The following is a 14,821-nucleotide window of genomic DNA, read 5'->3' on the forward strand; positions in this document are numbered from 1 at the left end:
CGTGATTCTGCCAAAGACGGCTTGAGTCGTTTATTAGAATGCGAATTGGTTTGATGTTATGCTTTGCTGTATACGAGGTTCTACTCAGAAATTAATCTGGCACTCATTATTTTCGATTATATTTTATCTAAATGTGCTACTGGATGATTTCCCCCTCAAGCAGTCACCTTCTCTGATGGCATTGCAATGTAAAAATGCATCTAGCACCTGCACAAAGAAATTATTTGACCACTCCATCTGCAAAGTGGATGTCCTCTTGGGTACATTCCCTCCCTTGGCTGCCACTCCGTCATTAGCCTTGTCCACTGGGCCATCATTCCTTCTAGTGATGTGTCCTGCAAAAGTCCATTTACTCTTTTAACATTCTGTCTGTAAGCTGTAATACGTTTTCTAATCTCTGTATTCCTTTATCTGTCGATGCATATCACTTCGTGTTTCCTTTTGCACTTTCCTTTTTTTTTTCTGAATCAATCTCCACGTTTTTTCTGCTCATGTCATTGCAGGTAATATGCACCGTTTTTAAAAGCGTTCTCTCTCAGGCATATTGATATATGTTGATTCTCATTATCATGATCCTTTTTTTCAAAAGCACTCCAAAGAAGTCCTCAAATAACAAGGCAAATGAAAGCAGGGCTGGAATGCTTTTGGAAAACTGAACTTAATAATGAAAAGTGACGTTCTAGTAAATTATCACAAAACACCCCGTATAAAGTATAGATCATTCCATTTGTTTTATTTTAAACAGATGTATCTATAAACCAATGTAATGAGCTTTAACATTTTTGTTTGCCTTTGTACCTTGAGTGTGAGGCTTCATGGTTATTGCACTGCACAGAGCTGTTGGTAAGATTCGTTTGGTGCATGTGTCACTTTGTGAATTGCATGCAATTGCGTGTGAGCTTTACAATTTTACAGAGTATATGTTTGAGCAAAAGGTGACTGGTACATGCCGTTTTTTATTTATTTTATACGTGAATGGAGGCATGTTTACCTCCAAAAATTGTTTCGTGAGCTATTTTTTCTTAAAATATGCTGCCTAATTTTCAGTTGTTCCAGCTAAGTAATCTTAACGTCGTGACATGTATCATGAAAACATTGGGTTTTTTTCATCACAGGTTACTTCAGGAGCAATTAAAACACGACTGAAAGAAGCCGAGGCAACAGAGGAGATGATAAATACGGCTCGTGAGAAATATCGTCCTGTGGCTGCTCGTGGCTCCGTGATGTATTTCGTTATAGCCAGCTTATCGGAGATTGACCCCATGTACCAGTACTCACTGAAATACTTCAAACAGGTATGTTTGACATTTTCACCACACCAGGCTTTGTAGTAAACTGCGAGTAGATCAATGTTTAGTTCATCTGTAGAGCATCTTCTTGTAAATTTCTGCCCGAATTAGTAGATTATTTGCCTGACTGTTGGAAATTTTAGATTTGCAATTAAATAGAGACCAAGGAGTGTGACTCTGCAGTGCTTCGTGACAATCTTGGCAGTTTATGACAATCTCCTTGTTCATGCCTTGGCAGTTGTCATGTTGACAAAAATGTAATTTTGCTCACACCAATATGCTATTGTCTCCAGGCCAATATGTAATACATCCACCTTATTTACAATTTTACAATTTCAAACAGGAATTTAACTTTACATAGCAGCTGAAATAGCAGGACTTGTCAGCAGTATATGAGATGCTCTCAGAATTTAAGTATTAAGCATGTGAGTGTTTTCATTTTCAAGAGCAGATATTCAAAAAATTGATCAGAGACTGACACACTATGGTACAGGCTTTTATCAAAAATAATTGAAACACATTAAAGATATTTTTGGCACAAAGTCATAGGTTGCATGAAAAAAAGTCTTTCATCTTAAAAATACACGTACTTAAATTAGAGCCATGTTGCTTTTATGTAAGGCAAATCATTATGTTAGTATAGATGTGTTATAAAATAATTCCTTCCAGCTTATTTTATATTTAAAACAAACTATACCATGTGGTGGTAGGTTGTTGCATATTTCATTTGTAACTTTCATAATCTTACTCAGCTGTATTTAATATTTTGGTGCACTTTGCATAAATTCAGAAACTAGTCATTCATCATTTTGACTTAAAACTTTCGTGACTGCAGGAATTCATATTCTTGGCTCTTTCGGTAAAGTCACGTAGATAGAAAATTTAAATTAAAATAAATTAAAATAAAAAAATGAATTAAAATAAAAAATAAAAGCAAAAAACTAAGACGTTTTGATCGCAACACAAGCGGTCTTCATTTTATTTTTTTATTTAATTTTAATGTTCTATCTACGTGACTTTACCAAAAGAACCAAGAATACAATCATTTATCAATTTTGAGAAATAATGAAGGAATTAAAATATCCAGGTTTTTTATATAAATGTGTAGTGATGCACTCAGAGACACTAGGAGTAGGAGGCACTCTATTTATTATCAGCCTTCACAGTTCACAAGAGGTAACTACAGCTCCCAGTCAGGACAGCTGGCAGACTGCCTGACTGACGACGCCGAGAAGGTGAAGATGTAGACGATGACTCCAGCAGCACGACGGGATCCCACTCCAGGCAACAGCCCCGAGCCTTCGCTCAGGGTCCCCTTTTATCCTCCCAGCGTGACCTCGCTCCGCCCCAGCCACGCCCCCCTACTAGAACCTACCAGCGGGTTCCAGGGCTTACCTCACGTGCCCCCTCTATCATCTTTCCCCTACATCCCTCTCTCTGGCTTATCATGTGACCTGCTGACAGACAGGGCTGCTGCAACTGCAGATCCCCTTCTCTGCCAACAACCTACTCTATGCTACGTAGTGACCTATTCCATGTCACTACAAATGTATAGCCATGTAGATGTGTTTGTGTATTGGAGTATGCTGTTAATTCAAAGCTTTTTCACTCTTGACACTGCAGCTGTTCAACATGACAATCGAGACTTCTGAGAAGCGGAGTGATTTGGCAGAGCGTCTGGAGCTGCTTTTGAAACAGACACTACTCGCCACCTACACCAACATCTCGCGGGGCCTTTTTGAGAAGCACAAACTCATCTTCAGCTTCATGCTCTGCATAGAGATCTTACGACAGCATGGGCATGTGAGCGATGCAGAGTGGAACTTATTCCTGCGAGGAGCTGCTGGAATGGACAAGGTTCTATTTCCATTTCATCTGTCTTTCTGTTGTCTGATTGCTTGCAAAGATCACTGGCCCATAAATTGTACACAGTTAAGAAAAAGTGTTACACTAATTGAATGTTCTTCTTCATATGGCTGATAGTGATGTAGAGCCACAACTTTTATTTCATATTGAGGTGGTTAAGCCAGATATTTGCATCAGGAGTAGCTGAGTGTATCGCTGTGCCTGCTTCGTATGTATGAATCGGGCATTGAGTCGTTATATGTTCCATGGTTTGTGATTTGTGATACGTAAGTCATGGAAACATTTTGTATCCAGATTTTGTATTCAACATTAAACAAAAATACGATAAATATAGGATGTGCATATGTTTGTAGAAATATTTGGATGTAAACACAATGCAAAATATTTGTCATGGCCAACCATATTTTCAAAAAAATCTTTATTTTAAGATAAAATATGGCACCTTGTGATTGCCAAGCAGAATAGTGAGAAAAAATCCCACACAAAATACAAATATATTTGTATCAGCTAAGGCATTGCTTGCCTTATACCATATACCATCATCATAGTTCTAAAATAAACTCGAAAGTTGTAGTTTACAATAATGACATATTTACTAACAGTAAGACTCTGGTTTTTGTGGTGTTAGGAGCGGCCAACCAAGCCTGAAATTGGGTGGCTGGCTGAATCGACATGGAACTTGTGCTGTGACCTGGAGGACCATTTGCCTTGCTTCAAAGGGCTAAAAAGGGAGATTGTGGCCATCCCAATCTTGGTGACATTAGGTTTGTTATAACCATTTTCACTAATGACATTTTCTCTCTCTTCATAGTTTTATATCTTTCCCTAGGGCTGTATTTGTCCCAGTAATGAGCCGCCTTTTCTTTGCAGTGTTTTTTTCTTCCAATGACATTTTATATTTACCCATCTGTACATGTGCAGCTCTCTGTTCTACGTGTGCTTTTGCATGTGTTGCAATATTTGTGCAATTTCACATGAGCTGTCAATTGTTTTGGTTTAAATAATAACTAATTAATGTATACATTGATCCACAAAGATATAACAACTGATCTACTGACCAGCTCAGTGTTTTTTTAACATCCTTTTGTTAAAGCAGATTACGTTGTCCGACTGCTGTTGAAGGTCACGGTCCCTGTGTAGGAGTGTTTGTCGCTGAGGCTGATTGACAGATGGATGGGGGTCATTTGGATTGTGTTTGATTTTAATGTAGGAAGGCTGGAAATCCGACTGAACCCTGAGGCGTGGGAGGGCTCTATGAAGGAGCCACCACACTTCACAGAAGAGGTTTCTGAACATGCGATACAAGGTCACTGGAACGAGAGACTATCCGAGTTTCAGAAACTCGTACTTGTGAAATCATTCATGGAAGAAAAGGTAACGTTTTTTGTTATTGTGTTTTGACAGCTACCTGTGAGCCTATGGTCCAAATGTAAATAATACAGTCATGTAAATGTTATAATTTCAAAGATAAAAATGGGGAAAATATGAAAAATACATCAGTAATCATCAATATATTTATCACCATTATCAAGGCCCCGATCCTTGTAGATGAGAAATTGGAAATTAAGGAGATGGACGTCATTTTCTCTGCTCATATTTAATAATTTTGGACTGATTGTGCATTTCTACATTTGTAGTCAGAGCCTGCGATGATGGGCTGATGGCAAGGTTCCACTCAATGTGTAGAACATGTTCCTGGTGGCTAAGGGCACAGTTAATATTATCATTTAATTTGTTTCTACTTGAAGATGAATACAATATCATAATCGCTTTACTTGTTTATTGCATTGTAATATATACATTATAATACTTACCAAATGTAAATGATTTGGCAAACATTGCACAGTAAAAATGTTCTGCCTGCAGAGAGAATATATTAACATTGAGCAGCCTTTTATTTCTGTAATAAAATATTTCACATGGTTTATATCAATGTTTGATGTTTCTTGAAAACTATGATAAATAACCATTTCATTTAATGATAATAGGGAGCAATGAATTTCACACGTGTTGCCTCTATTCTAATGTAATACTCTGCATTGATTGAGCTTCTAAAATGTGTATGTTAATTGGATATGTTTCATACATCATTGACCATACTTTGTTGCTGTCACATGCTATTAATTTTACTGGTGTTTCTACAGTTGTATATTTTTTTAAAATACAGTTATAGATGTCTACCAATTATATTTTATATGCTTTTGCAAAAAACATGTTTTTAGTCATCTGCGCTCTGTATATGACTTATTGCAATGCGTAAGATGCAATGTATGAGTACATTTTTTCTATGCTTCTTTTGAGTATCTTGTATCTAACTTGTGAATTAAGCACACCATGCCATTTCCCAAACCTCACCCTCTACTCACTTTTTTGAAGTGAGGTGTAAAGCTGCTGAAAATGTATTTGTTTGTGATTTTGACTTCGCAGTGTTAGAACGCATCCATGCCTGTTTTCTCATTTACACCAACAGGTGGTGTTTGCCATGACCGATTTTGTGATTGAAAACCTGGGAAAGGCCTTTATCGAGAACCCACCAGTGGACCTGGCTACCCTGTACCAGGATATGTCAGCCTCCACGCCTCTTGTGTTTGTCCTCAGCACGGGCTCTGACCCCATGGGTGCCTTTCAGCGCTTCGCCAGGGAGATGGGCTTCTCAGAGAGGTCATTTACTCCTTGCAGGCACAATATGTTTATTCCATCAAGCGCAGTGTATTGATATATTAAGACCCTGTCTCTACTATTACGTAGGTTTTTGTGGTTGTGCTGTATAGCGGCTTTAATGGGTTTTTTCGGTTTGTACCATATGTTGTTGGGAATGATTATCTAATGCTTTACTCTTCGTATGAATTGCTGAAGAAGAACCCAAACGCATGTCAGAGAGCTAGACCACACCGATGTTGTTGGTACAGGCCAATATGAACTTTAAAATATATTGAAATTTAGAGTGGTGAAGCATATACTGAGAATCTGCACACGTTGGTGTTTTTTTCTATTATCAGGGTGCACGCAATTTCACTCGGGCAGGGACAAGGCCCAATTGCTGAAAAACTCATCGAGGAAGCGGTGAAGAGTGGTGACTGGGTCTTCCTGCAGAATTGCCACCTGGCCGCTTCGTGGATGTTAGCAATGGAGGAGATGATTAAAGCACTTTCAGAACCAAGTCAGTACCATGCACTTACATAATATATCATTGAGCACACCAAGTGAGCGTATGCCAACTGTATCTTCCAGATCATTGAGCTACTTTGTATGGGAGTTTCTGACAACGTAATTTTTTTCTTCATTGCTTGTGAAATTATAAACAATAAAGGGAATCATTATTTAACTGCTGTGAAACAAATATCTGTCCACGCAGCCAAAAGCACTTCTCACTCATGCAAGTGCGTGGAAAGTAATGCGGGTTTAGTCTATGACATGTGAAACAGTATGCCCTTCACTGTGTTTTGTAGTGCTTAACAGGTTAAAGCAGATGAGATAATCAGGGTATCTGGATTACAGGCAAATGCTTCCACTATTTTTTAACCTGTGGATAAAAGAAAATCCTACTCATCAAAGCAGCTTTAATAGATGTTTTGAGCACTGATAAGAGCTTCCAAGTGGGCAAGCACTCCAGTCCTACTCAGAAAAAAAAGTCCCATCACATGGCATGCAATATCATTTGTAATTTATTGTTACATGTAATTTATCATAATGTGGTAGTTTTGTTTTAAGTAAATATTTTAGCTATGAAGACATGCATTAACAGTAATATAAAATTAACTAAGACTTATGATTGTATTTACAGATGCCGTAATTCATCCAGATTACCGCTTATTTTTGAGTTCCATGCCAACAAGAAATTTTCCGGTCACTGTACTTCAAAACTCTGTTAAGGTACACATTTACACATCTGATATTTTCTCGACTTTAAAATAAATGCGCATATGTAATTTGGGGGCAAAGAAAATACTATGTTGCACTTATTTATAACATTATTAAATTTCTTTGCTTCTGAATACGCTGTTAGCCATTTAATCAGGTGACATATCACAAAGCGTACAAGTTCTGTTATTTGTGCCATCACAGGTAACTAATGAGCCTCCCAAAGGACTCCGCGCGAATATTCGGCGAGCTTTCACAGAGATAACGCAAGCACTTTTTGAGAAGAATGTGCTGGGCCAGAACTGGAGGAAAATAGTTTTTGGTATCTGCTTCTTCCATGCCATCATACAAGTGAGTTGATTGTCATACCCAAGATAAAGACAAAGCTCCTAAATTAAGATTAGGTCCCCCGTATAGCCTTGACATACTGTTGGGGCAAGTGCTTTTAGCGAGCATCGATGAAGGCCGGCACGGCAACACAAGGGCGTGGGTGGCCAGCACCTCGCCCTGCTGCTTTTGTCTCCCCAGTAATGATGTTCACACACTGCACCAGGTACAAATTTGAGGCTGAGTTGACCTAGGGGAGACCCAGGTAATTAATCATTACTGGTGTTGGCTGTGAGTGGGAATCGAACTTGGGTCGCTGGGTTTGTAGCGCAGCGCGCTAACCCATACACTACTCCTACCACCATTATACCATATACACATTGTTAGCAGAGAGCTGCCCTGACTGCTTTTCACGTTTTTCGGTCAGCTACCGGCTATAGAGGGTTTAATTGGCTCACTTCTAGGGCACATTCTAAGACATTCGGGCACATGTCAGGGTATAAATGTAGTTGGCAGGCAATGTAGCCCAGCAAGCATCCCCCTTTATACAAATGGTTAATTTGTTTTGCTTTTCTGTATTGGTTATTGCCACAAGTAATAGTTTGCATTTTAAATATCAATGTATAAATTTTATTGCAACAGTTGTCAATGTTGTATTTTATTCAACTTTGTAGACTTTTGTAAGAAACAATGGTACTCAGCTTCTCTGAATCTCATACACATGGCTGCTTGGTGATTTATCACACGAACAGAACTGATTGTGTCCTGCCGCACTTAATTTTCATTTAATGACCAGGAACGGAAGAAGTTTGGTCCACTGGGATGGAACATACATTACGAGTTCAACGACAGTGATCGAGAGTGTGCCCTTCTCAACCTGAATCTCTTCTGTCAGGATGGAAGGATCCCATGGGACGCCCTTATTTATATCACCGGTTGGTTTGGTCCCTCTGCATGCTGACACCATCACTTGCCCACTTCTGTCCAACATCTACTTTGCATGTCAATGATATCTGGCATCTTAAATGGCCCAATTTTTTCCGAGTGCTGTTCTTAAATTCAGGAGACCGTTTTATTCTCAATCACCGCACAATTGCACAGGCTATTAAAGACACATCTATGGTTTTTGTAAAAAAAAAAAACGGTTTGTTAGAAGTAAAGGAATGTATATGCCATACAGCATTCAATCTTCTCAATGTAAATATAGATTTTTTTTTTATTTTGAAGTAGTGAAAAATTATAAATACAATTATGAAACAATATTATAAACACATTTAAAAATGAGCAATGGCATAGTGCTTAGCATACTGTGTGATGAACCCAGCCACCTGAGTTGGATTCCCTGGCGTAGCTAACATCAGTGGTGAGTTATAGCTTCACACCCCCTTCCCCCCACCCTCCCTTTCCCCTTCACCAAGCCACATTAACCAGCTAGGTTAATTATAGTCAACAACAACCGCCATTCACCACTAAGTGGTGGTGACGTCACCACGATGCTTGTGCCAGGCTATGTGCACTTTAAGTGTCGTCAGGAAACCTCCATGACCAAAATTGGCATGTGGAGGCCTTCATAAAGCAGTGGATGGACAAAAGGCTCTAAATTATTATTATTTATTATGAATGTGTACACTTTCTGTATCTGCAGAGGTGTCTCCGTTGGTATGAAATATGTTTAGATTGTATGAAATTGAGTGGAAAAGGATTTATGTTCAAATGATCTAGCAATCTTTCCTTCAAGTCTCGTGTTTACGTGTTGAAGCCTTTATTGCAGTCCCTTAATAATGCATTGCACAGTACGCTTGCCTGCAGATACATGTTAAAGTTGACATTACATTGTGTGTATTGGCATCTTAAAAATTGTCCAACAACAACAGGCAATGCTTTCCTTAATAAAGAACATTCCTATTGACAATGCAAACCAGTGTATTGTACTGCAATGAAATTTAGTGAATATGCATGCATAAACATGTTATATTAAGCAATATATAGTGAGTTGCTTGGAGTGTGTCCAATTTGTTAAATCAAACGGCATTGATTAGTATTAACATCTGCTGAAGCTGCTTAACATGCTGTGCATGGTGATTAAATTATATCAACACTGTAACATTAAAGTGGAATATATTAAATCTAAGCCAGTTTTATATTGTCATCGGATATTTGTTTTGATGCACACTTGAATTTTAAGTAAGAAATTGCCGTGCTTTTTTTGCCCCATGCACTAGAAACAGTAGGAGGTAGTGACTTACTGCTGGCTCAAATATTATGATTTGTAATAGGAACACAGCTGGGTGCTAGCATAAAATAACGTGATTAAAAATATAACAAGGCAACAAAGCTGAAAAAAGATGTTTAACATGATGTATGTCATCTTTGAAAACAATGTATTAAACAATAGTTTGGTTCATACTGCATGCCAAAATGTTGCCATCATAATTGAAAGAGCAATATTTTATTCATACATCTCTACACTAAGCCTGTCTCAGACACGATGGGGACTCTTGACAGTATTTAGTGGTGAATTAATGTTATATTGCGTGTCTGTGTATGTGTTTGCAACAAAATTGTGGCATGAATCATTTATGCCAAAGTAATAACATTGTTTAATGCTGCACATGGGTGAACTTTGTTTGAGATGGATTGCGCCTTACTGTGAGGCTGTGAGCTTGATGTGTAGACCTGTCTAAAGTTAAACCTTCAACGGTTGACGTTTTTAAATTAGGTGTAATCCTCTGTACTACTTAGGCATTCTGTGTGAAGTACAATATAATTACTCTAGCTTTCTTAATATATTTGTCCAGTGAAAAATGGTAAGATAGAATACAATTTTAAGTCTAAATAATATTGTGGAAACTCATATCCTCTGGATTTCAGAGGATATGAACACATTTGTGGAGGTTAATAGAGGGGAAACTGCTTGCGTTTCTATACTGATAAGCATTGGTTTTGAGACAAAATAAACATTAAGTCAAGTCATACAATTGTCTGCTATGACGCTTGCAGCATCTGTTGGTTCATAACCACTTGACAGACTGCTCGAGGACACCAATTGACCTCTAACACTGTACTCATACTATTATGTTGGCCTTTCGTCTGTAAAATGTACCAGGGCAGCAACTAAAGCCAATCTGATGTAGAAAGGTATGGCTGCTGTAAGGTTTCCTAAATTATACTAGCACTTAAACTGAATTGATTTCAGACCTCACAGCATGACATATCTCACTTGTAGACTTTAATTTTGGATGCCACATGTGTTGGCTTGTGATAAAAGAAACTTGGTAATATTGCTGCATTTCGTATCTTTAAAATTCGAAGTAGGCTGACACTTGTGACAAGTAGATTTATCTTATGGTTCTAAATGCTAGTATCTTACCATGTGTGTAACAAATCTTGTCCTCTTTTTAATTAAATATTGTCATGCCTCAAATATTGAATTTGTATAGAGCTCTCCTGACGGAATCTGTCATTTAATATTCACGTTTTAATGTTTCTAAGTCATTTAGTATAACTACTATATGCCATTATATTTACCATAATTCTTCATTGTTAAAGAACAGTTAGTGAAGAGATGAACATGTTTTATTACAAAACCTATCAACCAAGACATTCCAAGTGTTTAGGAACATGGGCAATAGCAGCATGTCCCTGCAGTTGATTTAAAGTGGCTTCGGAGCAGTTTTTACCACTATGTCTCAATTTATTTGGTTTATTATGTAGTTGTGTATGCATTTTGCAAGTTTTATGGATTCACGAATGATAAAAAATATATATAAGACATTCCCAGCAAAAACATTTTTCGGGGGTATTTTAAGTGAAAGTTCATGATTAATGGAATTAAAATATACATCTTTTTGGGGAAATAATTCTGGATTGTTTATATAAACGCCAGAGCAATGCCAGTGATCTGCACAGGCAGAATGCTTGCTAGTGTGCATTCGAGGTTGTGGCAGAGTGCTTCAAGGGTCTGTTAGCTGCGCCGAAGTACTGAGCCAGCAACACCACAAGCCCCGAGGGCAAACGAGAAAAAGAATGACGCTGAATTTTCTACTTGGTCTGCACGAGATCTCCATTTGCGGCAAATGTGATGGCCTCAGCTTTGTCACCGATGGCGGCACAAAACACAAAAAGCCGTGAATGTGTTTTTGCCCTTGATTTATACTTGGCTGTGAGAGTACATTAAACGGACAGATCAGCGAACCCTATTATGTTTTATCAGCGTTCTTTAGATGCTGGGGTGAGGCTCATTAAAAATTATTTTTGTTTTAAGGTGCACTACCTTGGTTTGATTTTTCCCCAGCTGTCTTTGCTCATGCATAGCTGCTTAGTGAGTGACAGAGGGGGAAAAAAATCCGGATGTTGTAATATTTTTTATACTTTAACTCTGCATGATCATGTGAGCAGCAACAATTGAACTTTGTTATGAGTGTTGATAATTACTAACAGTTTAAATTTTTTATACTTTCCAAAATAACCCATTTATCTTCAAACTGCCCTAAGTCATCAGCGGTTTTGATATTAATTTTACATAATGACTGGTTACTCAGGATTTTAAAAAATGTTCACGTCCAACTATAGATAATACATTTTCAGTTAATGTTTTGGAATTTCCATCCTGCTGTGTCTTTTATGAGAAACTAATTAATTTCACTGCCACTTCTTATTTATACATCAGGCCCTCCATGGGATAAAGGTGTAGAGAAAATTACAATTTTTCGTCCTCCAAAAATCATAAATGTAAACTATGTTACGAGGTGACTATTGTAAATACGTTGCCATATATAAATACACAGCACTGCCAGTAACTTTGCATAATTAACCAGTCCACATAATATATTTTCTAAAGTAAGGCATAAGTGAATTGTGACTCATGACATTAATTATTAACATTTGGGATGTTGTGAGGTTAACATAGACGAGCAGGCATCACTAATGGTTTGCAGTTCTTCATGTAAAATTGTGATGCAAAGCAGCATTATCTTTTAATTGTGACACTCATATTTTTTTTATTTTGATCTTAACTATTTTAACAAAATTTGAAAATGTTTTACTGTAATATCCATTCAATTTCCACAACATTGTACTTCGCTTTACGCAATGTAAACTTACAATCCTTTGACTGACCACTGCTGAGAAAATTGAAATGGGTAAAACTATCTCAATGTGGGCACAACTTCACATACACACCCATGCAAACAATGTATATAGAAAACAATGCCTATTGCTCATATGCTTTACCATTTTATTAAATCCTTTATATTAAGTTCACTTGCGCGCTTGCTTGCTTACGACCGTGCAAATCTTTCGGTTGTTTTTTAACCCACTTCCCGTGATCCAATCGAGCTGACATTTTCCACACAGACTCGTTGTGCGTGACAATTAATGTTCGTGAAATTTTTTTCCCAAAATTTGACACTTTTTAGGACAAATATTATATTTAATTACCAATTGCTTAATGGTGCCATGCAATCATCTGACCCATAGGTGGCAGCCATCTCAAGCCAGAGGACGAGAGGACTCTAGCCGCCACGCATATAAAGGATTTACAGTGAAAAACTTTGTTTTTACGGGTTATACTTGTTACTTCATAGCTGTGATTGTGTGTGTCCACGTAATGACCGTGCAGGAGAAATCACGTATGGAGGTAGAGTGACGGATTCTTGGGACCAGCGTTGCCTTCGCACAATCCTCAAGCGCTTCTTTTCTCCAAAAACACTTGAGCCTGGCTACCTCTACTCTACGTCAGGTTAGATTGTTTTTGCGAGGCAATTTATATCGCTGGTACGGATTTCTTGTAACCCGCAAATAGTAAATACTGCCTCTGTTTTTGACTAACATTTGGAAATATATCCTTGCAGTGTTGTGATGTTTGAGACCGTTTTCTGATATGTGTGGACTTGCGTTTACTTTTGTAGGCATTTACTACGCCTCTGAAGAAAAAACACTGCAGGATCACAAAGATTACATTGAGAACTTGCCACTGAATGATGACCCAGAGATATTTGGCATGCATGAGAATGCCAATCTGGCCTTCCAGGTATGTTGGAAGAAATAGTGAATATCATGTACCATATCGGGCGGCAGGGTGGTAACACCTGTGCCTCACAGGAAAAGGACTTGGGTTCGATTCTTGACTCGGGTGCTTTGCTGTGTGGAATTTGTATGTTCTCCCCCTGTTCTACATTGATTTCTCTGAGTTATTCGGTCACCTCCCATAGTTAAAAGAAACATGCAATGTAACTGGTATTGGCCTAACATTCTTGAATTACCTGTGGATTGCTCAATTGGGATTACACATAGCTGCATAGCCCCCTACTTTAAAACATTTTCAGGACCCTCTTGAAAAAAAGTCTTGAGACCGAGACTCAGTGAGGCTTCCCTAGGTAAACACATACTATATAAATAATAAACATATTTCATGTATTTAAGTGGCCTCATTGCTTTAAAAAAATGTAAGACTACTGCAATAAACATAACTGCTCTTGCCATGCTTATGTAAGAGCTGCCGTTAAAAAGAGCTTATGAGCTCAATGGGCCTTACCACAAATAAATAAGTTGACTAACTGATTAGGGGAACTGCTTGTATCAGGAATTCAATGTTCACCAAGGACTTCCGATTAAAATTACTGACTTCTGTGTTACGTCGTTTATTCTTGGCCCACATGCCACATCAAGTTTTTCTAAAGTTGATGTTCACAGCAAAACATCTTGAGCATTCAAGCATATCAAATGGATGATGAGAGATAACATAAGACTATGAAGTTTAAATTCACTAAGGTGAAAAAAAAAAATTTCATCCTGTAGTACAATGTTCTTATTCAGTATGTGTCGTATCTTATTTTTCGGCATTATTAATAGGATTAGTGCAGTTTTTTGAAGAGTATGCAGACATTAAATTACAGATTTGATCTTATTTAAAGTAAAAATGTTCTGCCTTGTGAATATATAGCACAACTTTTAAAATCCTATAATATTTGGAACAGATTCAAACGTATAAGGTTTATATTTAATCAAATACATTGAATTTTTAATTTTCAATGTATTTTGCAAACATTTTTAAATATATAAATCGATATGGGAGTTCATTGCAAAGCAGATTTTGAGATTTTGCTTAAAAGAAGACACATAAATACATCTTCCATGTTCTGAAATAACCTTACATTTTGCAGTCATAGGCTAAAAATAAATCTTAAGTTGTGTAAACACTTCACATTTACTTGCGACCGTGTGGTTTTCCAGCGACAAGAGACTGGCACTTTGGTGAAGACCATTTTGGAGGTGCAGCCTCGATCATCTGGCCAAGGGGCGGGCACGAGCAACGATGATATTGTGAAAGAGCTCGCCGACTCCATCTTAGCCAAGCTTCCAGGTATGAACACATTCTTTGCTCACAACTGTAAATGCAATACAACTACAATACTATTTGTATGTACGTATGTTTAACTTTTTTTGCACCGTTCGTAGCCAACCACGCGAATCGGAGG

The 14,821-nt window shown here is 37.8% G+C and overlaps 1 protein-coding gene across 1 annotated transcript in view; it reads left to right on the top strand.

Moving 5' to 3' along the window:
• The window catches only part of DNAH6 (dynein axonemal heavy chain 6), an 81,051-nt gene that overhangs the window by 41,025 nt on the left and 25,205 nt on the right, over window positions 1-14,821 (top strand). The window contains exons 60-71 of the mRNA XM_078854883.1: window positions 1,116-1,295; window positions 2,913-3,146; window positions 3,784-3,919; window positions 4,366-4,529; window positions 5,626-5,816; window positions 6,155-6,315; window positions 6,940-7,028; window positions 7,221-7,367; window positions 8,140-8,278; window positions 12,964-13,083; window positions 13,253-13,374; window positions 14,577-14,706. Of these exons, the coding sequence (XP_078711009.1) occupies window positions 1,116-1,295; window positions 2,913-3,146; window positions 3,784-3,919; window positions 4,366-4,529; window positions 5,626-5,816; window positions 6,155-6,315; window positions 6,940-7,028; window positions 7,221-7,367; window positions 8,140-8,278; window positions 12,964-13,083; window positions 13,253-13,374; window positions 14,577-14,706 (1,813 nt within the window). The remainder of the gene's footprint in view (window positions 1-1,115; window positions 1,296-2,912; window positions 3,147-3,783; window positions 3,920-4,365; window positions 4,530-5,625; window positions 5,817-6,154; window positions 6,316-6,939; window positions 7,029-7,220; window positions 7,368-8,139; window positions 8,279-12,963; window positions 13,084-13,252; window positions 13,375-14,576; window positions 14,707-14,821) is intronic.

This window comes from Lampetra fluviatilis, chromosome 3 (assembly GCF_964198595.1).
Source record: "Lampetra fluviatilis chromosome 3, kcLamFluv1.1, whole genome shotgun sequence".
Lineage (NCBI taxonomy): Eukaryota > Metazoa > Chordata > Hyperoartia > Petromyzontiformes > Petromyzontidae > Lampetra > Lampetra fluviatilis.